General features: G+C 48.1%; 1 protein-coding gene and 1 long non-coding RNA gene across 4 annotated transcripts in view; one reads left to right on the forward strand and one right to left on the reverse strand.

Annotated features, from left to right (window-relative positions):
- The window catches only part of LOC138498120 (uncharacterized), a 133118-nt gene extending 113384 nt beyond the window's left edge, over positions 1-19734 (forward strand). The window contains exon 2 of the long non-coding RNA XR_011278698.1: positions 18936-19734. This is a non-coding gene — a long non-coding RNA (uncharacterized lncRNA). The remainder of the gene's footprint in view (positions 1-18935) is intronic.
- Positions 1-27837, reverse strand: part of LOC138498116 (uncharacterized) — a 389950-nt gene that overhangs the window by 29055 nt on the left and 333058 nt on the right. For all 3 annotated transcript variants that reach the window (XM_069621976.1, XM_069621975.1, XM_069621974.1), the window contains one exon: positions 17235-17331. In XM_069621976.1, the coding sequence (XP_069478077.1) occupies positions 17235-17331 (97 nt within the window). The remainder of the gene's footprint in view (positions 1-17234; positions 17332-27837) is intronic.

Genomic DNA, 27837 nt, shown 5'->3' on the forward strand with positions numbered 1-27837 from the left:
CGGCGCCAGGACAGGGTCCAAAAGGTCCCAGTAGGGACTGGCTGGTGCCTAGGATTAGGGTTAGGGGCCTGCTTCCAAGGACGTTGGGCTGGTCCTGGCTCCTTGGAAGCAGTGATCATGACAGCACCCCCCCTCAAGGCCCCTCCTAAGCGTGTCTTCTCCGGGGGTTTTGGCTTGTTGGGGTGATTCAGATGGAATTTCTTGACCAGACGAGGTGCGTGGACATATTCTGAGGGTTCCCAAGACCTCTCCTGGGGGCCGTATCCTTTCCAATCAACCAGATAATATAACTTAGATTTGGAGATTTTGGAGTCTAGGATGTTCTTCACTTCGAATTCAAGTTCTCCATCTACTAAAACCGGTTCTGGAAGTTCAGTCAATCGGGTTTCTGGTTGTACTAGTTTTAATAAGGAGACATGGAATACTGGATGTATTTTCATATGCGTAGGTAATTCCAATTTGACAGCCACCGGATTAATAATGGCAGATATGAGATAGGGTCCAAGGTATCTCGGGATGAAGGTGCGGGGTCCTTTTAGAGGCAGGTGCTTAGTGGATAACCAGACCTGATCTCCTACAGCGTAGTGAGGGGCCTCTTTACGGTGTCGATCTGCTCCTTTTTTGAATTGAGCTTTAGCTCTTTGCAGATGGCCAGTGGCTTCCTTAAAAGCACGGGTGATCTCCGAGTGCAAGTGATCCACAGCAGGTGCTTCAAATTCTTGGGGAGGATACAGGTTGGAGGTTCTAGGATGGTGTCCGTATAATAGGAAAAAAGGAGTCTTCCCGGTTCCAGAATGAGTCGAATTGTTGTAAGCGTATTCAGCGATCCAAAGAATATCCTTCCAGGGGTTTTCAGTTTGTTGGAGCATGCAACGTAGATATTGTTCTAGTGTCTGATTTGTCCTTTCGGTTTGTCCGTCAGTTTGGGGATGGTGACTGGTCGAAAGTCTTACATCAATTTGGGCTAGACGACAGCAACTGCGCCAGAAGTGGGAGATGAATTGACTTCCCCTATCGGAGACTAAAACCGAGGGAAAACCGTGTAAGCGAACGATGTTTTCCAAGAATTCTCGGGCCAATATTGAGGCCGAAGGTAGACCCTTCAGGGGAATGAAGTGAGCCATCTTGGAGAATAGATCCACGACTACTAAAATGGTAGTATACCCCGAACATGGAGGTAAGTCCGTGATAAAATCCATGGACAGGGTATGCCATGGACAGGGAGGGATGTCTAGTGGCTGTAATAGGCCGGCTGGTTTCTGCTTCTGACTTTTATTCTGGGCACACACACCGCAGGAGATTACAAAGTCTCTAATATCCTTTTTCCATGATGGCCACCAGAAATGTCTTTTAATCTTTTCCATGATTTTGGTAATGCCAGGGTGACCCTCCATTAGAGAGTCGTGATAACAGGAGATTACTTGTTTTTGTATTTTCTCACAGGGCAAGTGCAATCGTCCTCGGAAATATGGTAGGTCTTGATCCACTGAGAATTCTTTTCCCTTTACTTGCCAGTCCTGCAAATCGGCCGGAGTTAGGAGTGATTTAACCGTGGTCTTGATGTCTTCAAAAGATTGAGTGCTGACCAAACCCAAAATCCTTTGTTCTGGGATTATGGGTATTGGTTCTGGATTGGTCAAATGTTCATCTACTCCCATCCGGGAGAGGGCATCTGCTTTTCCGTTCTTACTGCCTGGTCAATAAGTAATTATAAAGTCAAATTCAGCCAGAAACAGAGCCCAGCGAAGCTGTCTGGAAGACTGGGCTTTGGCCGTCTTTAGATATTGTAAATTGCGGTGATCAGTCATTACAGTGACTGTGTGTCTGGCTCCTAAAAGATAATGCCGCCATGCTTTAAAGGCCGATCTGATAGCTAAAAGTTCTTTGTCTGTAATTGAATAGTTGATCTCGGGAGCCGAAAACTTGCGGGACCAAAAGGCTACAGGGTGTAACTGGTGTGTGACCGGATCTCTTTGTGATAAAACTGCCCCCATAGCAAGACTAGAAGCATCCGTTTCCATGATGTAGGGGAGTTCTGGGCGAGGATGTTTTAGAACAGGTGCAGAAATGAATTTAGCTTTTAAGTCCTGAAAAGCTTGTTCTGCTTCAGAAGACCACTCAAAATGTTTGTTCTTTTTTAACAGAGCGGTGATGGGCTGGACTATCCGAGAAAATTCAGGAATAAATCTGCGTTAAAAGTTAGCGAAGCCTAACATGCTTTGAACTCCTTTTACTGAGGTTGGTGATGGCCACTTGATGATTGCATCAACTTTCTTTGAATCCATATGGACTCCGTTAGGTGACAATATGAATCCCAGGAACTCGACTTCAGTTACGTTCGCATTTTTCAAGCTTAGCAAAAAGATTATGTTGACGCAATCTCTCGAGAACCCTTTTAACGTGTCTCTGGTGTTCCTCTTCGGATGATGAATAGACGAGGATGTCATCAATATAGACCACAACACACACGTCTATGAGTTCTCTAAGGACATCGTTCATAAAATATTGGAAAGCGGCAGGAGCGTTACAAAGTCCAAAGGGCATCACTTGATATTCGAATAGCCCGTACTTGGTGCGGAAGGCTGTTTTCCATTCATCGCCCTCTTTTATCCGTACCAAGTGGTAGGCTCCTCTGAGATCCAATTTTGTATATATACATGCGTCTTTGACTTGGTCCAGGAGTTCAGGGATCAAAGGTAACGGGTATCTGTTTTTAACGGTGATTTGATTCAGGGCGCGATAATCTATGCAAGTCCTAAGGTCTCCTTCCTTTTTCGGAACGAAGAACAAAGCCGATGAAGCTGGAGATTTTGAAGGACGGATAAACCCGTTAGCTAGGTATTGGTCCAAATATTGTCTGAGGTGAAGATTCTCTGGCTCGGTGAGGGCATAAATCCTGCTGCAAGGAGGAGTTGTTCCGGGTATCAAATCTATTTGACAGTCGTAAGACCTATGAGGAGGCAGGGTGTTAGCTTGATCCTTCCGGAAGACGTCTTGGAATTCCTGGTATTCGGGAGGTAATTTGGGAACCTCCTCAGAGGAGATTGCCGCCAGTGAAACATCAGGCCTAGGATAACAAGTGGTAAAACATTCTGGAAACTGAACCGTCTTTGCTCGCCAATCGATCTGAGGATTGTGCTTCTCTAACCAAGGTATTCCCAGAATGATCTGGAATTGAGGAGCCTTGATCACATCAAACACGATTCTCTCCCGGTGTCCATCTTGACTCACTAGTGTCACTTCTTGGGTGGCATGCGTTACTGGTCCGGAGGCTATCTCCGTGCCATCCACAGTAGTAATGACGTCTTTTACAGCCTTAGGGACAAGGGGTAGATTCATCCTTGATACCATTTCACGGTCCACATAATTACTGATTGCTCCACTGTCGATGTAAGCTTCAATTGCATGCAAACGATCCGGACGTTCAGGACTAATGAGGACCATGGGTACCACGAAATGCGAGGTCACGGGACAGATCTTAACGCTCGGCAAGAGGACCTCTACTCTTGTCGGGCTAGGTCGTTTCCCTGCTCAGAATTTGTGGTACAGGTATCCGCGGCTCCTACAGCCTTCTTAGCTGCTTTCACTGGACAGTCCCGAAGAAAGTGACCTGAGTTTCCACAATAGAGGCATAATTGCAGCTGCCTTCTTCTTTCCCGCTCTTTCTGGGTTAAAGGTCCTTTCATGCCCCCTATTTGCATGGGTTCCACCGTGTCAGCTCCCCTAGTAGAGGTTTGAGGTTTAGAAAACACTCGAGTATCAAATTTGGAACGATCTGCCTTCCTGTTCTGAAGTCTGTGGTCCAATTGGACAACTAAGTCAATATAGTCTGAGCATTCTTGTGGAGGATTCACAACTTGAGCTAACACATCCTTGAGCTCTCCACGTAGGCCTCTGTAGAAAAGCGTTATTCTCTTATCCTCGGGCCATTGAGTTTCCACTATAAGTCTGTTGAATGAGGCTATATAAGTCAAGAGGTCTTGATTACCCTGTCGTAATGAAAGAAGTTCATTGTCCAAGGCCTGCCCTTGCGCATGTCTTGCGAACAGTTTCTCCATGCTGGACTGGAAGGCCTGGAAATCATGTAAAACCGGATCATCCTGGGTAACTAAAGGGATCGACCAATCTGCGGCGCTGCCACTGAGATAAGAAAGCACGAAAGCCACCTTGGTCTGGTCTGTTGGGAAAGCAGCTGGTTGACATAAGAAGTGTAAGCGGCACTGGTTGATGAACTCTGCGAATTTCTTTGGATCACCAGAAAAGCGTTCGGGCGGAGCCAGGGGCACATTACCGGGCAGATTGATTTGCACTGGATTTAAAGATGATGCAGAAGGATAACTTCCTCCTGGAGCGGGCAAAGGTGTCTGTCCTGCCTGCGTTTGTAGCAACTGCCTAGCGAGGTCCTCAGTTTGCTCCTTGGAAATTATCAGTTCTCTTCTTAGAGAGTTCGTTTCCTGACGAGCTGCATGTACTTCTGCTCTTAATTCCCCGAGCAACTGGGCTAGTTGATCAGTGTCTGAGGTTTCCATTGCGCCTGGGTAGGAGTTTTGTGGTGGGCTTCGCGTTCTGTAACGCTCACCTGATTCCCACGGAGGTGCGGGTCTTGGCAGGAAGGTGTCTGTGACTCGAAAAGTGATGTGCAGGACTCGATTGGCTTCTGGGGTCGAACCTCTTCGCACTGTGTGTCGAACTCGAAGAGTGAGGTTTCTGCAGGTGAAAGAATATGGGGGTTAATGGTCTGGGTTGTTGAATGTCCCTCTCTCTCTCTCTCTCTCCCTTCCCAGCTTTTCTGTAGAGCCCCCCCCAGGTCAACGTGCTCACCTTAGATAGGTGAATGCTGGGCTCTCCATCTGCGTCTGGTGCAGGGTGCCGTTGCCAGTTCCTTCACTGGTGAAACATTGGCCTCTTGAATTCAGAGGATGGTTACCGTTGTTATCTGCACGAGCGGTGAGTTTCTGGACACCTTTTGTCTTTATAGTCTTTAAATGCGTGGCACGTTAATATTGAAGACTCTGTATAATGCTTTTCCCTTATGTATTGCAGGACTCTGGAGATGGAAGATGGAGTGAAGCGTCTGGAAATTCGTAAGTATGGCAAGCGCTCTAACTGTCTCTTTCCTTGCAGCTTAGTTCGGGTTAAAGAGACGCCGGAGTATTCGCAGGCGTTTTATTGCGACGAGCGTGATGGGCGTGAGTAAATACCTGCTTAATGTCTTTTTCTTTTGTCTTTCAGATGGTGGTTTTCAGCGCCGGAGTCCGCGGAATGCTAGTAAGTTTTAACTATACTTTGTCTTCACAGGCTACGATGCAGAATGAAGCAATCCGGAATTCACGGCGTGCCGGTAAGTATAACAATGCTTTTGTCTTTGCAGGCGAAGGTGCAGCGTGAGACACGGCCGCTGCCGGTGGATCAGGTGAGTAAGCACTGCGTGTTGCTAACCTGTTGTTTCTTGTCTTTTGCAGGTGCTGATGTTGACTGGATACAGGACTGGTAAGTATAATTCTTGCAGGTTCAGGATCGAAGGAAGAAAGGCTGGAACAGACTCGGTGAGCGTTCTGCTGCAGATGCAGAATAACGCGAAGCACGTTCCATCTATCGGGTGTGGTTTAAATAGCCTTGGAGTGATGAGGCGTCTTCTTCCACGGCCCCGCCTAGGTAAGAAAAGAGTTCCAGTTTCCAGAAGAGTTCCAGTGCTGTATCCAGGGAGTGGAGCTGCCCCACCCAGGTAAGGAAGTAGTTCCTGTTCACAGAGGGCTTCTAAGTGGCTGGTATGTAAGCAGCATGGTCTGCTGCAGGTAAGTCCACCCAAGCACTTTCACACCAATTATGAGCCCGGCGCTTCCAGTGCCGGGACCGATGATTTTGATGAGCCTGGTGCCACCGGCGCCAGGACAGGGTTCAAAAGGTCCCAGTAGGGACCGGCTGGTGCCTAGGATTAGGGTTAGGGGCCTGCTTCCAAGGACGTTGGGCTGGTCCTGGCTCCTTGGAAGCAGTGATCATGACAGTTGTCCTCCATCCGGAGTCCCGGTATATAACAACATTCACCACCCACCGGGGACTCTACAGATACAAGAGGTTAAGCTTCGGGGTGTCCTTGGCTGCGGAAGTGTTTCAGAACATCATCCGAGGTGCCCTTGCTGATCTTGAAGGGGTGCTCAACATCAGTGACGATATTTTGGTGTTTGCCACCACGGAGGTGATCCACCTGAAACGCCTGGCCAAGACTTTCGAGAGACTGCAGTCATTGGGCCTTACCCTCCATAGGGACAAGTGTGAATTCCTGCGCCCCTCCATAGAATTCTTTGGGTTCGTGTTTAAGGAGGGAGGGGTGTCACCCGACCCGCGGAAAGTCCGGGACATAAAGGAGGCACAGCCCCCGGAATCGGTGTCGGAGGTGAGAAGTTTTCTGGGCATGGTGACCTACTGCGGTCGGTTTATCCAAAACCTGGCCTCAAGGTCTGAGCCGCTCAGAGCTCTCACTAAGAAAGAGACGGCCTGGCACTGGGGTCCACTGGAGCAGTCGGCGTTCGAGGACATCAAGAGCGCCTTAACAACGGAGGACACCATGGCGTTTTTCGACCCAGCGCTTCCCTCGGAGATTGTGGTCGATGCCAGTCCGTTTGGCCTGGGGGCGGTCTTGACTCAGGTGGACCGGGATGGAAGCCTCCGTCCCGTAGCGTATGCCAGCAAAGCGCTCTCGGAAACGGAGCAGCGTTACTCCCAGATTGAGCGGGAGGCCCTGGCGGTCCTGTGGGGATGCAGACATTTTCGCCTCTATGTGCTGGGGCGCCCGGTGACTGTGGTGACTGACCACAAGCCCCTGCTCCCGATCCTGGCGGGCTCGTCCTCAAAGCCCCCAGCCAGAATTGAGAGATGGATGCTCGCATTGCTTGAGTACGGGGTCACGCTGGTGTACCGGCCAGGAGCTAACAATGCAGCGGACTACCTCTCCCGGCATCCCGGAGTGCGTGGGGGAGTGGTGGGAGACACCTGCACGGAAGAGGCGGACGACCATGTCCGGATGGTAGGGGAAGGAGCAACACCAAATGCGATGCCCCTGTCGGAGCTGGAGGCTGCAGCAGCCGAGGATGGGTGCTTCCAAATACTGAAGCAGTCGATGCAGAGCGGATCCTGGAAGTTCGTTTTGGAAGCTCTCGCGGGGTGGACCCTGGAGGCGAAGACCGCCCTTGAACAACTGTGGAAAGTGAAAGACTAACTGTCATTCTCGGAGTCGGGACTCCTACTCCGAGGGGATCGCATAGTAGTCCCCCACTCCAAAGTAGGTGATGTGATCACTCTGGCCCATCACGGGCATCAGGGTGCCGCCAAGACTAAGGCAAGGCTGCGGATGAAGGTCTGGTTCCCGGAGCTGGAGAAAAGGGTCGATGACTTTGTGGCAGCGTGCGTATGGTGTCAGGCAGCCTCCCCGGTGCAGAGAGAACCGGCCATCGAAGCCATGCCTCGGGGGACCAGGCCCTGGGAGGTCGTTCACGGGGCGTTCCTGGAAGCCAGCAGAGCGACCGGGGAGCCCAAAGCCGACAGACGTGTGTGTGTGTGTGCTCTGTCGGGTTGGGGGCTCACGGGCACGCATGGGGGCAAATGATAGACCCCCAACAGGAATGTGTTTTTTTTTCCATGTCGAATGCGCATAAAATGCACATTTGCCATTTATTTGCCGACATTTTCACGGATATTGTTTCTAATACATAGCTTTCAGTATATATTGCTGTATTATAAAATACACGCGAGCCGCCTTTCTAAATACATTTTTTGAGACTAGCCTTCTCTCATTCACCATTGAGGGGCGAAATGGGCACAGATTTGTCAGATTGTGACTTTGATGAGACTTCACAGCGGAGCCATGCGGCGTTGCCATGTATACTGTGTGCTGCACTCCAGCAGAGGGGCGGGTTCTTCGGGGATGCTGACGTGGGACACGGGGATGTCTCGCGGACGGCAAAGGTGAGGGTATACGGTTGTTTCATCGACAGGCATTTTTACGACTGCCTTTTTTACATGGAAACTATTAAAAAGTCATCGGAATTTTTCGGCGGGCGGGAAGAGGCAGATAAGGGGCTGGGAGGGTCGGGAATAGTTTAAAAAAGGTGGGGAAGCGAGGCTTGGGAGGGGAACCCCCAAACAAATTCAATTACATTTTTCGTAATAGTGTCCATGTAAAAAATGCAGTCGTAAAGATGCCTGTCGGCGAAATGACATGGAACCAAGGTGAGCAGGCAATCCATCATGGCTGTCATTGCTCTCAGGGTGCTGACATCCACAGTTCTCAGGTCAGGATCCACGCATGGGGCCCAGCCGCAGGTTGCAGGCTGTGATGGCTGCCATTGCTCTCAGGGTGCTGACCCCCACAGCTTCTCAGGTCAGGATCCACGCATGGGGCCCAGCCGCAGGTTACAGGCTGTGATGGCTGTCATTGCTCTCAGGGTGCTGACATCCACAGTTTCTCAGGTCAGGATCCACGCATGGGGCCCAGCCGCAGGTTACAGGCTGTGATGGCTGTCATTGCTCTCAGGGTGCTGACATCCACAGCTTCTCAGGTCAGGATCCACGCATGGGTCACAGCCGCAGGTTACAGGCTGTGATGGCTGTCATTGCTCTCAGGGTGCTGACATCCACAGCTTCTCAGGTCAGAATCCACGCATGGGTCACAGCCGCAGGTTGCAGGCTGTGATGGCTGTCATTGCTCTCAGGGTGCTGACATCCACAGCTTCTCAGCTCAGGATCCACGCATGGGGCCCAGCCGCAGGTTGCAGGCTGTGATGGCTGTCATTGCTCTCAGGGCGCTGACATCCACAGCTTCTCAGGTCAGGATCCACGCATGGGTCACAGCCGCAGGTTACAGGCTGTGATGGCTGTCATTGCTCTCAGGGCGCTGACATCCACAGCTTCTCAGGTCAGGATCCACGCATGGGGCCCAGCCGCAGGTTGCAGGCTGTGATGACTGTCATTACTCTCAGGGCGCTGACATCCACAGCTTCTCAGGTCAGGATCCACGCATGGGGCCCAGCCGCAGGTTGCAGGCTGTGATGGCTGCCATTGCTCTCAGGGCGCTGACATCCACAGCTTCTCAGGTCAGGATCCACGCATGGGTCACAGCCGCAGGTTACAGGCTGTGATGGCTGTCATTGCTCTCAGGGTGCTGACATCCACAGCTTCTCAGGTCAGGATCCACGCATGGGTCACAGCCGCAGGATGCAGGCTGCGATGGCTGTCATTGCTCTCAGGGCGCTGACATCCACAGCTTCTCAGGTCAGGATCCACGCATGGGGCCCAGCCGCAGGTTGCAGGCTGCGATGACTGTCATTGCTCTCAGGGCGCTGACATCCACAGCTTCTCAGGTCAGGATCCACGCATGGGGCCCAGCCGCAGGTTGCAGGCTGCGATGGCTGTCATTGCTCTCAGGGAGCTGACATCCACAGCTTCTCAGGTCAGGATCCACGCATGGGGCCCAGCCGCAGGTTGCAGGCTGTGATGGCTGTCATTGCTCTCAGGGCGCTGACATCCACAGCTTCTCAGGTCAGGATCCACGCATGGGGCCCAGCCGCAGGTTGCAGGCTGTGATGGCTGTCATTGCTCTCAGGGCGCTGACATCCACAGCTTCTCAGGTCAGGATCCACGCATGGGGCCCAGCCACAGATTGCAGGCTGTGATGGCTGTCATTGCTCTCAGGGCGCTGACATCCACAGCTTCTCAGGTCAGGATCCACGCATGGGGCCCAGCCGCAGATTGCAGGCTGTGATGGCTGTCATTGCTCTCAGGGCGCTGACATCCACAGCTTCTCAGGTCAGGATCCACGCATGGGTCACAGCCGCAGGTTACAGGCTGTGATGGCTGTCATTGCTCTCAGGGCGCTGACATCCACAGCTTCTCAGGTCAGGATCCACGCATGGGTCACAGCCGCAGATTGCAGGCTGTGATGGCTGTCATTGCTCTCAGGGTGCTGACATCCACAGCTTCTCAGCTCAGGATCCACGCATGGGTCACAGCCACGGGTTGCAGGCTGTGATGGCTGTCATTGCTCTCAGGGTGCTGACATCCACAGCTTCTCAGGTCAGGATCCACGCATGGGGCCCAGCCGCAGATTGCAGGCTGTGATGGCTGTCATTGCTCTCAGGGTGCTGACATCCACAGCTTCTCAGGTCAGGATCCACGCATGGGGCCCAGCCGCAGATTGCAGGCTGTGATGGCTGCCATTGCTCTCAGGGTGCTGCCATCCACAGCTTCTCAGGTCAGGATCCACGCATGGGGCCCAGCCGCAGATTGCAGGCTGTGATGGCTGCCATTGCTCTCAGGGTGCTGACATCCACAGCTTCTGAGGTCAGGATCCACACATGGGTCACAGCCGCAGGTTACAGGCTGTGATGGCTGTCATTGCTCTCAGAGCGCTGACGCCCACAGCTTCTCAGGTCAGGATCCACGCATGGGTCACAGCCGCAGGTTACAGGCTGTGATGGCTGTCATTGCTCTCAGAGCGCTGACGCCCACAGCTTCTCAGGTCAGAATCCACGCATGGGGCCCAGCCGCAGATTGCAGGCTGTGATGGCTGTCATTGCTCTCAGAGCGCTGACACCCACAGCCAAAGGCAACCATCTCAGCCTGCAACCTGTGGATGTGACGCCCACAGCCAAAGGCAACCATCACAGCCTGCAACCTGTGGCTGTGACCCATGCATGGATCCGGACATGAGAAGCTGTGTACGTCAGCACCCTGAGAGCAGTGGCAGCCATCTCAGCCTGCAACCTGTGGATGTGACCCATGCATGGATCCTGACCTGAGAAACTGTGTACATCAGCACCCTGAGACCAAAGGCAACCATCACCGCCTGCAACCGGTGGCTGTGACCCATGCGTGGATCCTGACCTGAGAAGCTGTGGACGTCAGTGCCCTGAGAGCAATGGCAGCCATCTCAGCCTGCAACCTGTGACCCATGCGTGGATCCTGACCTGAGAAGCTGTGGACGTCAGAGCCCTGAGAGCAATGGCAGCCATCACAGCATGCAACCTGTGGCTGTGACCCATGCGTGGATCCTGACCTGAGAAGCTGTGGAGGTCAGCGCCCTGAGAGCAATGGCAGCCATCACAGCCTGCAACCTGTGGCTGTGACCCATGCGTGGATCCTGAGCTGAGAAGCTGTGGACGTCAGCGTCTTGAGAGCAATGGCAGCCATCACAGCCTGAAACCTGTGGCTGTGACCCATGCATGGATCCTGACCTGAGAAGCTGTGGATGTCAGCACCCTGAGAGCAATGACAGCCATGATGGATTGCCTGCTCACCTTGGTTCCATGTCATTTCGCCGACAGGAATCTTTACGACGGCATTTCCAGGAGTACAGTATCAGCTCCTCTGCCACCACTGGCCAACTATATGGGAGAGGGTCCCAGGGAGCATCCCCCCCTTGTAGGGTAAGTGGCATATGGTGCATATTAGGGCTTTTGCTCCTTCCAGGTGAAATTCTGGAGTGAAACTGACATATAACTATATGTCTCCACAGGGTCTTCAAACATGCCCTGAAGAAGGCAACTTGATTACCACTGTCGACCGCCGAAACATGTACTGTTTAAGGGGCCTGACTATCAAACAGGGCCTCATAGTCCTGTGATTTGTAACACATATTGGCAGACCCTTCTTGAGAAAAGACGGTAGCCATTGACATCCCGGTGATGCCAGAAAGATAGATATAATAATGGACGATTAGGTCATATACTGTTCACTTATTCCGATTATTGAAGGATACAGAATTATTCAGGGAAAGCAAAACAAATGATTAGATAATTTGATGTAGCTCCATAAGATTGTTGGGACACAGGTAAAGAAGTAATTGCCGAATTGATTGATTTCATCCATTTTTTATCTTTTTATCCACCCTTTTGCTCCTCATGTTCTCCAGAAACACTTTTCTTATTTTCTCTGTATGGTTTCGGTAAATAGGGACCTCTGCTAGGACTCTGGCAACCACATCCCGCTCGTTTGGGCCTTTCTCTTTTCTCCGGCTAACCTCATGCCCAAGGCTCTGCCCCTTGGCTCTCTGCAAGTTGTGCTTCTTAATGTCACTCCAGAATTTTTACCAAACGGGATATCAGGTTTAGATACCCGTGTTTAGCTAACTTACTTGACTCACTCAAATAATTTGTAATTCGAGTGGTGGGATCAATTGTGTGTATGAAGGTACTGGAACCCAGGCACTGCTGCATACCAGGGTTCCCCTAATTTTTGTTGAATTATACCCCAATATGCGTCATCTATGATGTCATTCGACGTGGCAAATCATAAAACCGATGAGGGGATGGGATTGGCTTAAAGGAACATGTCTACATATGGAACATATATGGATTAATGCTCCCTTGGTTGCCCCTTATCTGTAGGACACACCTTGAACTACCTCATAACATGTACAGTACTGATTATAGCAGACTGAATAGCAGCGGATTGGTCTCTGCAACATTGTATGTTAGGTTGCCTCCATGACCTACTGATTGGTTGGCACGCTACCCCAACCCTGGACTTTTGGCTCTTCTAGCAGCATTGTACATGAAACGAAACTTAGTTGTTTGATTCCTGTATTCCCAATTAGGCCATCATCTCTCATCGGTCGGATATAAGCCAAAGTCTTCCAACTGTAGTTGACTTTGTAGCTTGCCCACTGTCCTGGAACATTCAAGGGAGTGCCGGCTCACCATTATCTCGGTCTGAGGCTTTAACGAATAGCCCTGGTCTTGACGTCTGAGTCATGTGTCAAGAGACCATTAATTTGTCCATTTCACCCTCTTATTTACTGTCATTTGATTTAAGAATGCAGTTTGCTGTTGCTCCCTTAGGCCTCTAGAGACTGGCTCACTCCATCTCATAAGAGCTTTAAACACTTTTAATTGTCCATTACTTGGCTCTTTTACAATGTTTTCGTCTCTGTTAATCTAAGAGCAATGTGCCCTTCGTTCACTGGTTATGCTTAGTTAACTCCTCTCTTGCCTTTCAATTATTCCTTAAAATAGCCTCCTTAATCCTCTGCCAACGTAGCCTTGCCGTTATTCTGCACGCAGAGCTTTTCTGCCTTTCTGGACTCTACACCCTTGATCCATTTCGGAGGTAGTTTGGTTAAATTCAACATAAGCCAACGTCCATTTTTCCTCCCATGGCTGTCCTTGCCACGTTACAAATACCTTTTTAGCAAGCTTGTTTACTTTCTACCTTGCGTTACTGCATATTTACAGTTATGGACCAGTAAGTTACTTCATCTTCTTCATATTCATGATTCTTCAGGTTCAGGTACATGTTTCTCTTGGTGCTTCAGTTACATTGTTGCCCTTAATATTTTCATATCGTTCCAGTGTAGGTTCATACATCCTCTTTATGATATCACTTTGCCTTCGTCAGATTCAATTTAACGCTCAATGACGTATATAGGTTCATGCTGACATCCATCCATGCGGCATCCTTCCACACTTTCAGTGCGAGCATACATTCTGTATGGCTCTCTGAGTGCTTATCTCTCTGTAGCATTTAGGATTCATTGAAGTACGCAGGGACCAGACAGGAGGCAGGTATATATAAAAGGAAGTTACTTTATTGAGTTACAGGGAAGTTATGGGAAGAGGGTAGGAGCACAAGGTATAAACATCTTCATTCATCACTCTCCCATCCTGTGTGTCCCAACTGACTCCACTGGAACCTTGATGTAGTGTAGGTTCCAGTCACCAGGTAACATTCCGATACTTCCATCTGTGCACTCAATGCAAGCAGCATACTACAGTCTCTCAAACACTCGCTGTGGTAATGGAACAATAGACTGGACTCCATTTACTGCTCTTCATCTGTTGTTCCGTGATGGCGGTGAGGGGGCGGGAACTAGTGTGAAAGCATCCACCTGCTCCTGTACAGACTCATTATTCAAAGGTCAAGTTAACAAGTAAGGACAAAAATACAGAAATTCAGGGGCCTCTCTCCGTTTAGGACTTTCAACCTCACACACATCCACATTAATCAAGGTAGCAGCGTCTTTCTCTCTCTCTCACACACACACACACATACACACACACACACACACACACACACACACACACACACACACACACACACCCCTGTGCCCCGTTGTCGCTTTGCTGCATTGTTTCTCTGCCCCCCTCTCTCGCTTCTGTCCACCTCTTGTATAGCAATCCCTCCCTCCATGCTGTTCTGCAATGCTCTCTCTCTCGCCGTTTGGTCTTCCCTTCATCACTGCAGCTCTATTTCCCTTTCCTTGGCCTCCTTTTTGCCTTTTATTATGCCTTCCTTGCTTTTATTTTCTCTAGCATCTTCCATATTCTCCTCGCACTATCGGCTTCAGTATGCTTCTTCCCTATTTTCTCCACCTCTTTTTCCCATCTTCCCTTTCCCGAGTGATCAAGATGTGGGCAACATGATAGAGCTGGGGATAGGTAGAACTTTCTAGGGAACCCCCTGATCACTCCCCAGGGGGTCAGCCTCCCCTGATGGCCAGAGGGTCAAAGACCCCATAGTCCCAGGACTCCCTTTTCCCCATGTGACCTTCTCACACTTGCATATATCAAATAATTTGATCTTGAGCTCCTGGAAGACGAGGTCATCCTTAAGGATAGAATTGTGAACTGTGGAGATGGCCAAGCTAGCTCAGCTAGAGAGGATTGCTTTAAACCTACAGAGGGGATAAGGAACATTTGAGAAAATCTGTAAAAAAGCTCTTGGAACTGTGTGGCTACCCGTGGTAATGACCCTAGAAGCCAAAAGGATGTTGGCTGATCCTATAATATGATCATTCATAAAACTTACCACTGACCTGTCCACTGCCTTAGCTTGACCTCCCTCTTGCTCCCTTGTAATTCCGCCCCTCTCTGACACCCATCGTCGAACCACACTTCATCCCACCCTTACTCTCTTTCCCTTCATTGCCGAATCCAAAAGCTCACAGTGGAAGAAATGGCCTGAGATCCAGCTGTCCTGACAATCCTTGTACCCATACGCCCCTGTGTTTTCTCCACTGGCAGAAAGGTGAGCGACTCAGTCATTCACTGCTCTCTTGGGAGATTTAATTATGTATTTCCATTCAACATGGATGGATCTCTTATCTCTCTTGCATAGGAATTACCCAAAGGTTTAAATGAAGTGCATGCACTTAAAACATCAATAATGTGGTGAAATAAGAATGAAGACAGGGTGAGATGTTCCATCCTCAGTCGCCACTGACAGAATCTGCTTCTTGATATATTAATTTAATACATTTCTAGATGTATGAATTTAATGTGGTTGTGAAGGCCACAGAAGGGATTCAGAGAAGGAGGGTCCCACCAATGTGTGCCCAGGCAAAGCGACATCTTCACGGTTGGACCACCCTCCCTCCATCCCAGCTTAATAACATCCTTCACAGCGCTACTTGAGTGAGCCTTGTGGCTACTGGTGTGGGTTGTCATGTCTTCTCATGAGTATTTCACAAGTAATGCAGGGATATGCTTAAAAAGAACACCTCATATTTGGTCCGCATTAATAGCTCTGGTTCAACTACAGTTCCGATTATTACCGAGGTGGGGGTAAAGCAGGGGTGCAATTTGGCAGCTACCCTATTTAACCTATACATCTCTGATATAGAGTCAATATGGAACTCGGAATTAAGCTATCCAGCAAGACTGGCACATTTGCGTATTCAATGGATTGCATTTGCAGATGATGTTCTAATTTTTGACCGAACCCCTTATGGCCTACAAAGAAAACTGGAAATATTTGCAGTATATCTTTTTAAAAACAACCTTACATGCAATGTTGAGAAGTCAAGTATATTCATATTAAAAAACTTAAAAAAGAAATCTCCCAAAATGCAATGGTCGATAAATACCATCCACATGCCCACTGCATTAAATATGAGATATCTGGGATATGATATTACTGACTCACCTTCTAGAAAAACATGGTCCGCAAATTTAAATGCAAAAAAAAATGTTCTAGTGACACAAATGCGGATGGTATTTGCAAAGCATTGTAAATTTTCAATGGAACCACTTATTCAATTCTATATGCTGAAAGTGGAAGCAATTCTACTTTATGGATTGGATCTATGTCTATGTAACATAGACTTAATATTAGATCAAATCCAAGGGCAACTGTGGAAAGCGACCTTGAGACTGCCAAAATCACTCCCAAATTGTATCTTACGACAGGAGTTAGGAATTTCTGCTCTATCAACCAGGTACCATTGGCGACAGCTAACAAATTACGGAAAGATGTTGTTCCCACAGCAACACTCATTGTACGGGGAATTTCTAATCATGATTGGGAAACGAATACCCAAATCATTGTCGGAGTTCTCGGAATGCATGATAAAAATACTGGCCGAATGTGGTTTAAAACCAACAGATTTAGAATTCCGTATGGGACTTGTAAAAAAACGCCTATACGAGCAGGATTGGGTATTAACAATAGAAGACATGCAAGAAAAGAAGTTATATACTGAAGCGGCAAAATTTGCAACAGCAAGAGTGCCTCGCAAACCTTATTTGATAAAATTCCCGGCGAACAAACAGAGACAAGTCTATCTGAGATTTAAACTCAATTTGTTTCACACCCTTGAGAATACCATTAAATGGAAAAAAAACTTTAATGTTGGACAAAAACCATGGTGTAGATTTTGTGGGGGTAAAATCTGGATAGAAAATCTGAAACACCTTACAGTATATTGTGAATACTTTGAAACTTTGCGATATATCTTAATTGGTCCACAGGTGCTAGGCATGACTGAGGAAGCAAGGGAATGGTGTTGGAAAAAATTTATGTGGGGATACTCAACGAAAGTAATTGTCTTATTGTGCGCATTTCTTGAAAAACTGGAATTCGAACTGGAGGAGAAAGAAAATATGAATTAATTTCTAATGTTAAGCTTGTTAATAATTTAATTGTAGAAGAAAAGTATGAATTTGCCTACATATTAGTAAGCCAAACGCGCGACCAAAGTATGAATTTGTTCTATTTAATTGGATTTAATTCTCAAATACGTATGATGATGCACAATGATGATTTTAATTTAACATAGTATGAACGTGAGTTAATTTACTATGACATGATTTTAATAATGGAACATGATGATGTTGTAAACGTTTGTTAATCAAACTTTAAAAACAACTTTTAATAATAAAAAAAAAAAAAAAAAAGAAGAGGCAAAGGGAGTGATATTCCACCCGCAAGGAGCTCCTACTGTCTATATGTTCATCATGCATTACCTGGGAGAACCGTAGCAGCCGCAGCCATACAAGTCGCAGCGACGGATGAGATTGTTACGCTGCCCACTGCACAGCAATGGAAACTTTCTTCCTGGTTCTACAAATTAGAAAAATAAAAAATACATTAGATTATACATTTTCTGGGTGCTATGGATACAGTTAGATTTAATGGTAGCTCACACACCTGTTTCATGCCTCCCTCCTATTTCCAATCAGTTGGTTTTTTAACACATATATGGGCAGCCAGTCTCTGTGCACGTGTGCCTATTAAGTTCACATTGATATCAATTTCCCTTTGGCCAGTGTAGAACCTCACCAGTTTTCTAAAGCTGGAGACTTGTGAACATTGCTTGGGCCATGTCAGAGATATTGGCTGGCGACACTGGGAAAAGGAGAGAGCCTTGAGCTCCCCCATAGATGAGTCCTGGCACCTCCTATTCCCAACGAGGACATTTGCAAGAAATGGAAAGTAAATGACAGTGACGAAGGGAAGAGCAACACCAATTAACCAATGATATTTAGACAAATGTCTTCAGAATAGAATGGTGTTAGAAGTCATGTTAGCTGAAAGAGCAGGAGTTAGCAAAATGGTAGGGTCAACATGTTGCATTTATATAGCTGACTCCTCCCCTACTGTGTTTCAGGCTATTAAAAGATTACACACAATGGGATATGAAATCCACGTTGATGAAGGTGGCTGGGACATTGGGACCTGGGCTTGGAATCTATTTAGAGCATGGGGTTGGAAGATATTCTCTGCCCTTGCAATATTCGCTGGAGCTTTTTATTTTGTTGCTGCTGTATACAATGTTTACCAATTTTAGGTCCTATACTGGCTAACTGCTGCTCTAGGCCTCTGGAGAATTTGAAACCTGGACCTTGTCCTCCTGTTAATGTGACTAATGCATTGATCATGCAGGATGTAGAGATCAGACAATTTATGGCCATTGACATAAATGATTACGATGATGTTTGACTTAAATGTGTTAGCTTAGGCTAGAAGGGTTTGTGAAAAGGTATCCATTCTGTGTTAGTCTAAGCACTCACATTTAAGTTCACTTTCCAGACTACATTTTGTTTCTTTGCCCATTCTGATGGGTTTTCATTCCCATGTATAAAATACTCACAGCATGAAGGGGTGCAACCCGTGCCTCTGCAAGGAATGTTTAGTTTAATGTTTTTGCCAGCTTCAAGCCTTGAACAGGCAGGCACGAGTGAAGATAAGTGGTAATATATGTGTCTTCCTGGCTCCTGACTTCAAAAGCTAATTGCGCGACAAATGATTAGAGAAAACATAATATGCCGTGTACCATCCAGGAAGGAAGAGTTAAATGAACTACTGAGCTGAAATACGGAGCAAACATTTGGTCAAAAACAAACATAGATAAGATATGCAAAGAATGTCTGCGCTGCGAACAGGGTGAACCATATTGCTCTGCAAACAGTAAATTTGTACGGACATGACAGATTGAAGACACATGTATTCCACGGAAAATGCATAAGTTACGGGGGTCATAAACTATCTGCAATGCAACAACCAAGGCAGACCTGAAATGTATTTAAGGATAGCTGGCCACAATGTAAATTGCCCAATTTCTCTAGGACTGTCCGCAGACATAGTTGAACCTAGGTCAGCTTGAAGTGAAATTAACTCTTGTTAATGTTTGACTTGTGACTGGTGGTTCTTTATTCTATTTGCAGTAACTCATTTGAGATTTACAGCCTCTCTGCCAGCTACAGCGGTACCCGAGACCTCACTGTGTTGGAAGACCCCTGCAGTTGTGTGCCAGCCTCCTGTGTGTTTGGACATCCGAGAACAAGAACCCATCTTGTCCCTGAGTCCCTGGAGTGGGACTCACAGCAACCTAAAAAGTTACCTGCTAATGGATAAAGACTGTTGCTCTGCCAGCCAGAGTGGTACCCAGGACCTGACTACGTTGGAGGACCCCTGCAGTTGTGTGCCAGCCTCCCCCATGTTTGGGAGCACAGGAAAAGGACTCATCATGTCCCTGAGCCCCTGGATTGGGACTCACTGCACCCTGTGAGCAAAGACAGCTGGGATCCTAGTGTTTTTCCCTGTCAAACTGCTTGGTGCGTGTTTCAAGAATTTTTCAACACACTTGAACCAGCAGGACCCCCTGTTGATGCCTTTTGTTCTCTCCCAATCTTCGCACAGTGTGAAGAAGTCTGGCTTGGTGCTGCTGAACCACTAAGAACTGCAGAGAAGGTACTATTGACTGCTAACTACCCCTTTGGTCAATTCTTGGGCCCTAGAGACTGGTTAGGTCACACTGAAACCTTTCTGCACACAAGTACATATACTCTTTCAAGAACATTGTTGCTTTTGCTTACCTTTCACCCCTGATTCATCATCCAGAGTGCTGCATCTACTAGCTCTGATTTGGCTGTATTCTTTCCTCAGGGTGGGTTTTGTGCAGTGTTTTTCTAGTTAGTTATTATTGTACATGGTGTCTTTATTTAAAGTGTATATATTATAGAACCTTGATTGGACATTCCTTTACTATGGATTTTTATACTTCACTGTTTGGGTCGCTACTAAACCACATTCACACCCCTCTTGAGAAAATAGCCTTCACTCGGCCCACACTACCACAAAAGGTGATGGAGCTATATCTCCTAACTGGGGTTGTTTTACCTTTATGATTGTGTTGGCTCTTGGTGTGTAGAAGTGTGATGGCTGAGTGGGTGTTTTAGCCTCCACTCATCGTTGTACTCAATTTGTGACACATCAGATACCTTGGTCTACAGTAGATAGGTCCAGCTGTGGCCGGTTTGTGAATGGTATCTAAATTCTCAAGAAAATTATCCAGAAGGAGACCTAGGAATTTCAATATAGCAGACCCCACAGATTGGCGGGCTGCCGACATTTTTGCTATATAGTATTTTTATATAGAGCCTCCCGGCAGATTCCCCCACTTCTATAATGGACTATACTAATACTTACTATTACTACTACTACTACTTCTAATAATAATGTGTGTTATTATTGCAACCTTTCAAAGGCCTTAATGGGTAAAGATGTAGGCCAGTACTGGCTCTATCCAAATTCCCTTTGGGAGACTGAGACAACGCCTCTTGCTCACTTCCCTAGACCCAGCAGGACTATCACAGTTACAAGCCCTAGAGGTCTCCTCCCTAGGGAAGCCTTGCTGCATGGACCCAACATGAAGAGACTATAAGACTAGATAGAGACACAGCCTCTTGCTCACTTCCCTAGACCCAGCAGGACTATCACAGTTTCAAGCCCTTGAGGTCTCTGCCCTAGGGAAGCCTTGCTGCATGCACCCAACATGAAGAGACTATAAGACTAGATAGAGACACAGCCTCTTGCTCACTTCCCTAGACCCAGCAGGACTATCACAGTTACAAGCCCTTGAGGACTCTGCCCAAGGGAAGCCTTGCTGCATGCACCCAACATGAAGAGACTATAAGACTAGATAGAGACAACACCTCTTGCTCACTTCCCTAGACCCAGCAGGACTATCACAGTTACAAGCCCTTGAGGACTCTGCCCAAGGGAAGCCTTGCTGCATGCACCCAACATGAAGAGACTATAAGACTAGATAGAGACAACGCCTCTTGCTCACTTCCCTAGACCCAGCAGGACTATCACAGTTTCAAGCCCTTGAGATCTCTGCCCTAGGGAAGCCTTGCTGCATGCACCCAACATGAAGAGACTATAAGACTAGATAGAGACACAGCCTCTTGCTCACTTCCCTAGACCCAGCAGGACTATCACAGTTACAAGCCCTTGAGGACTCTGCCCAAGGGAAGCCTTGCTGCATGCACCCAACATGAAGAGACTGTAAGACTAGATAGAGACAAAGCCTCTTGCTCACTTCCCTAGACCCAGCAGGACTATCAAAGTTACAAGCCCATGAGGTCTCTGCCCAAGGGAAGCCTTGCTGCATGGACCCAACATGAAGAGACTATAAGACTAGATAGAGACACAGCCTCTTGCTCACTTCCCTAGACCCAGCAGGACTATCACAGTTACAAGCCCTTGAGGACTCTGCCCAAGGGAAGCCTTGCTGCATGCACCCAACATGAAGAGACTATAAGACTAGATAGAGACAACACCTCTTGCTCACTTCCCTAGACCCAGCAGGACTATCACAGTTACAAGCCCTTGAGGACTCTGCCCAAGGGAAGCCTTGCTGCATGCACCCAACATGAAGAGACTATAAGACTAGATAGAGACAACGCCTCTTGCTCACTTCCCTAGACCCAGCAGGACTATCACAGTTTCAAGCCCTTGAGATCTCTGCCCTAGGGAAGCCTTGCTGCATGCACCCAACATGAAGAGACTATAAGACTAGATAGAGACACAGCCTCTTGCTCACTTCCCTAGACCCAGCAGGACTATCACAGTTACAAGCCCTTGAGGACTCTGCCCAAGGGAAGCCTTGCTGCATGCACCCAACATGAAGAGACTGTAAGACTAGATAGAGACAAAGCCTCTTGCTCACTTCCCTAGACCCAGCAGGACTATCAAAGTTACAAGCCCATGAGGTCTCTGCCCAAGGGAAGCCTTGCTGCATGGACCCAACATGAAGAGACTGTAAGACTAGATAGAGACAAAGCCTCTTGCTCACTTCCCTAGACCCAGCAGGACTATCAAAGTTACAAGCCCATGAGGTCTCTGCCCTAGGGAAGCCTTGCTGCATGGACCCAACATGAAGAGACTATACAAGATAGAGAATGCAATATCCTGTGAAGCACCGCCAGGTGGTGACATTTGCACAAATTTGAACTCCCTTGAAAATCAAGCACTTTCTCCAAATATTCTAGGACTGGCGTATAAAATAGTAAATAATATCCATCCTATGACATAAGGGGGAGGCTTTTAGGGGTGCAGGAAAACAAATTGCCTACCTGGCGACTTTTTCCCATGTGACATTATCACATAGAAGCTAGAGTTCAGCATCAACCAACAGCATCTGCAGGTCTCTTTCTTTAGCCACGGGCGGCTGCTAAAGAAACAGACCTGAGGCTTGCTTGGGTGATCCCACACAAAATTGTAACAATGTTCTGAGAAGAACCATTTCACACAGGTGTGCATGACTGTCAGCATGAATAGATAATGACTGTGAGCATGAGGAGGTAATGACTGTGAGCATGAGGGGTTAGTGATTGCAAGCATGAGGAGGTAATGACTTTGAGCATGAAGAGATAATGACTGGGCAGGAGGAGTTAGTGACTGCAAGCATGAAGAGATAAGGACTGTGAGCATGAGGAGGTAATGACTGCGAGCATGAGGCGATAATGGCTGTGAGAATGAGGAGTTAATGACTGAGCATGAGGAGGTAATGACTGAGCATGAGGAGGTAATGACTGCGAGCATGAGGAGGTAATGACTGCGAGCATGAGGGGGTAGTGACTGCAAGCATGAGGAGGTAATGACTTTGAGCATGAAGAGATAATGACTGTGAGCAGCAGGAGTTAGTGACTGCAAGCATGAAGAGATAATGACTGTGAGCATGAGGAGGTAATGACTGCGAGCATGAGGAGGTAGTGACTGCGAGCATGAGGAGATAATGGCTGTGAGAATGAGGTGGTAATAACTGTGAGCAGGAGGAGGTAATGACTGAGCATGAGGAGGTAATGACTGTGAGCATGAAGAGATAATGACTGAGCATTAGGAAGTAATGAATGAGCATGAGGAGCTAATGACTGAGTATAAGACGGCAATGACTGTGAGCATGAGGTGGTAATGACTGTGAGCATGAGGGGTTAGTGACTGCAAGCATGAGGAGGTAATGACTTTGAGCATGAAGAGATAATGACTGGGCAGGAGGAGTTAGTGACTGCAAGCATGAAGAGATAAGGACTGTGAGCATGAGGAGGTAATGACTGCGAGCATGAGGCGATAATGGCTGTGAGAATGAGGAGTTAATGACTGAGCATGAGGAGGTAATGACTGAGCATGAGGAGGTAATGACTGCGAGCATGAGGAGGTAATGACTGCGAGCATGAGGGGGTAGTGACTGCAAGCATGAGGAGGTAATGACTTTGAGCATGAAGAGATAATGACTGTGAGCAGCAGGAGTTAGTGACTGCAAGCATGAAGAGATAATGACTGTGAGCATGAGGAGGTAAGGACTGTGAGCATGAGGAGGTAATGTCTGCGAGCATGAGGAGGTAGTGACTGCGAGCATGAGGAGATAATGGCTGTGAGAATGAGGTGGTAATAACTGTGAGCAGGAGGAGGTAATGACTGAGCATGAGGAGGTAATGACTGTGAGCATGAAGAGATAATGACTGAGCATTAGGAAGTAATGAATGAGCATGAGGAGCTAATGACTGAGTATAAGACGGCAATGACTGTGAGCATGAGGTGGTAATGACTGTGAGCATGAGGTGGTAGTGACTGTAAGCATGATGAGGTGATGACTGAGCATGAGGAGGTAGTGGCTGTGAGCATGAGGTCTTGATGACTTAGCATGAGGAGCTAATGACTGAGCAAGAGGTGGTAATGACTGAGCATGAGGTGGTAATGACTGTGGGCATGAGGTGGTAATGACTGAGCATGAGGAGCTAATAACTGAGCATGAGGCGGTAATGGCTGCGAGCATGAGGAGGTAATGACTGAGCATGAGGAGATAATGACTAAGTATGAGGCTGTAATGACTGAGCATGGAATGGTAATGACTGAGCATGGAACGGTAATGACTGAGCATGAGGAGGTAAGGACTGTGAGCATGAGGAGGTAATGACTGAGCATGATGAGGTAATAACTGAGCATGAGGCGGTAATGGCTGCGAGCATGAGGAGGTAATGACTGAGCATGAGGAGATAATGACTAAGTATGAGGCTGTAATGACTGAGCATGGAATGGTAATGACTGAGCATGGAACGGTAATGACTGAGCATGAGGAGGTAAGGACTGTGAGCATGAGGAGGTAATGTCTGCGAGCATGAGGAGGTAGTGACTGCGAGCATGAGGAGATAATGGCTGTGAGAATGAGGTGGTAATAACTGTGAGCAGGAGGAGGTAATGACTGAGCATGAGGAGGTAATGACTGTGAGCATGAAGAGATAATGACTGAGCATTAGGAAGTAATGAATGAGCATGAGGAGCTAATGACTGAGTATAAGACGGCAATGACTGTGAGCATGAGGTGGTAATGACTGTGAGCATGAGGTGGTAGTGACTGTAAGCATGATGAGGTGATGACTGAGCATGAGGAGGTAGTGGCTGTGAGCATGAGGTCTTGATGACTTAGCATGAGGAGCTAATGACTGAGCAAGAGGTGGTAATGACTGAGCATGAGGAGGTAATGACTTTGAGCATGAGGAGGTAATGACTTTGAGCATGAGGAGGTAATGACTTTGAGCATGAGGAGGTAATGACTTTGAGCATGAAGAGGCAATGACGATGAGCAGGAGGAGATAGTGACTGAGCATGAGGAGGTAATGACTGTGAGCAGGAGGAGGTAATGACTGAGCAGGAGGAGGTAGTGACTGCGAACATGAGGAGGTAGTGACTGAACATGAGGAGGTACTGGCTGTGAGAATGAGGAGGTAATGACTGAGCATGAGGAGCATGAGGAGGTAATGACTGAGCAGGAGGAGGTAATGACTGAGCAGGAGGAGGTAGTGACTGTAAACATGAGGAGGTAGTGACTGAGTAAGAGGAGGTAATGGCTGCGAGCATGAGGAGATGATGGATGTGAGAATGAGGAGGTAATGACTAAGCATAAGGAGCTAATGGCTGCGAGCATGAGGAGGTAAGGGCTGTGGGCATGAGGAGGTAGTGACTCTGAGCATGAGGCGGTAGTGACTGATCATGAGGTGGTAGTGACCGTGAGCATGAGGAGGTAGTGACTGCGAGCATGAGGTGATAATGGCTGTGACAATGAGGAGTTCATGACTGAGCATGAGGAGGTAATGACTGAGAAAGAGGAGGTAATGACTGTGAGCATGAGGAGGTAATGACTTTGAGCATGAGGAGGTAATGACTTTGAGCATGAAGAGGTAATGACGATGAGCAGGAGGAGATAGTGACTGAGCATGAGGAGGTAATGACTGTGAGCAGGAGGAGGTAATGACTGAGCAGGAGGAGGTAGTGACTGTGAACATGAGGAGGTAGTGACTGAGCATGAGGAGGTAATGGCTGCGAGTATGAGGAGGTAAGGTCTGCGGGCATGAGGAGCTAGTGACTACGAGTATGAGGAGGTAGTGACAGCGAGCATAAGGAGATACTGGCTGTGAGAATGAGGAGGTAATGACTGAGCATGAGGAGCATGAGGAGGTAATGACTGAGCAGGAGGAGGTAATGGCTGAGCAGGAGGAGGTAGTGACTGTAAACATGAGGAGGTAGTGACTGAGTAAGAGGAGGTAATGGCTGTGAGCATGAGGAGGTAGTGACTGTGAGCATGAGGAGATGATGGATGTGAGAATGAGGAGGTAATGACTAAGCATAAGGAGCTAATGGCTGCGAGCATGAGGAGGTAAGGGCTGTGGGTATGAGGAGGTAGTGACTGTGAGCATGAGGCGGTAGTGACTGATCATGAGGTGGTAGTGACTGAGCATGAAGAGGTAGTGACTGGGAACATGAGGAGGCAGTGACTGGGAACACGAGGAGGTGTGACTGCAGAATTTAGGAGGTAATGGCTGTGAGAATGTGGAGGTAATGGCTGCGACCATGGGGAGGTAGCGGCTGTGAGGAATAGGAGTTAATGGGTATGAGCATGAGGAGGCAATGTGTGCAAGCATGAGGAGGTAGTGATTGTGAGCATGAGGAGGTAGTGACTGTGAGAATTAGGAAGGAATGACTGCGAGCATGAGGGGGTAGCATGATGAGGTAGTGGCTGTGCAATGACTGAGCATGAGGAGGTAGTGACTGCGAGCATGAGGAAGGAATGACTGCAAGCATGAGGAGGTAGCATGATGAGGTAGTGGCTGTGCAATGACTGAGCATGAGGAGGTAGTGGCTGTGAGCATGAGGAGGTAGTGACTGTGAGCATGAGGGGGTAGAGACTGTGAGCATGAGGAGGTAGTGACTGCGAGCATGAGGAGGTAGTGACTGAGCATGAGGAGGTAGTGACTGCAGACATAAGGCATTAATGACTGTGAACATGAGGAGGTAGTGACTGTGAGTATGGCTGTAAACATGAGGAGGTAGTGACTGCGACCATGAGGCGGTAGTGACTGTGAGCATGAGGAGATAGTGACTGTGAGTAGGACTGTGAACATGAGGCGGTAGTGACTGTGAGGATGAGGAGGTAGCATGATGAGGTAGTGGCTGTGTGCATGAGGAAGTCAGCCAGTTTGGATGCCAATGCCGGGCTCCAGATCCTCTGCCATGGCTATGGTTGTATCTATGTCCAGTCCGTCCCTGGCTAGTGTTTCCTAGGAAGGCGTGTGCGGGTATCATCTCTGGCTAGTGTTTCTTAGGAAGGCGTGTGTGGGTATCATGTCTGGCTAGTGTTTCTTAGGAAGGCGTGTGTGGGTATCATGTCTGGCTAGTGTTTCTTAGGAAGGCGTGTGTGGGTATCATATCTGGCTAGTGTTTCTTAGGAAGGCATGTGTGGGTATCATGTCTGGCTAGTGTTTCTTAGGAAGGCGTGTGTGGGTATCATGTCTGGCTAGTGCTTCTTAGGAAGGCGTGTGTGGGTATCATGTTTGGCTAGTGATTCTTAGGAATTCGTGTGTGGGTATCATATCTGGCTAGTGTTTCTTAGGAAGGCATGTGTGGGTATCATCTCTGGCTAGTGCTTCTTAGGAAGGAGTGTGTGGCTATCATGTCTGGCTATTGTTTGTTAGGAAGGCGTGTGTGGGTATCCTGTCTGGCTAGTGTTTGTTAGGAAGGCGTGTGTGGGTATCATCTCTGGCTAGTGTTTCTTAGGAAGGCATTTGTGGGTATCATGTCTGGCTAGTGTTTCTTAGGAAGGCGTGTGTGGGTATCATGTCTGGCTAGTGCTTCTTAGGAAGGCGTGTGTGCGTATCATCTCTGACTAGTGTTTCTTAGGAAGGCGTGTGTGGGTATCCTGTCTGGCTAGTGTTTCGTAGGAAGGTGGGTGTGGGTATCCTGGCTGGCTGGTGTTTCTTAGGAAGGCGTGTGTGGGTATCATGTCTGGCTAATGTATCTTAGGAAGGCGTGTGTGGGTATCATGTCTGGCTGGTGTATCTTAGGAAGGCGTGTGTGGGTATCATGTCTCGCTAGTGCTTCTTAGGAAGGTGTGTGTGGGTATCATGTCTGGCTAGTGCTTCTTAGGAAGGCGTGTGTGCGTATCATCTCTGGCTAGTGTTTCTTAGGAAGGCGTGTGTGGGTATCCTGTTTGGCTAGTGTTTCGTAGGAAGGCGGGTGTGGGTATCCTGGCTGGCTGGTGTTTCTTAGGAAGGCGGGTGTGGGTATCATGTCTGGCTAGTGTTTCTTAGGAAAGCGTGTGTGGGTATCATGTCTGGCTAGTGTTTCTTAGGAAGGCGTGTGCGGGTATCATCTCTGGCTAGTGTTTGTTAGGAAGGTGTGTGTGGGTATCATTTCTGGCTAGTGTTTGTTAGGAAGGCGTGTGCGGGTATCATGTCTGGTGCTGCGCGCCCTCCTGGACATGCTGTTTGATGGCCTTTTCTCTGTCAT

The sequence above is a fragment of the Ambystoma mexicanum genome, chromosome 5q, assembly GCF_040938575.1.
Source record: "Ambystoma mexicanum isolate Mex_15411 chromosome 5q, UKY_AmexF1_1, whole genome shotgun sequence".
NCBI classification, from domain to species: Eukaryota; Metazoa; Chordata; class Amphibia; order Caudata; family Ambystomatidae; genus Ambystoma; species Ambystoma mexicanum.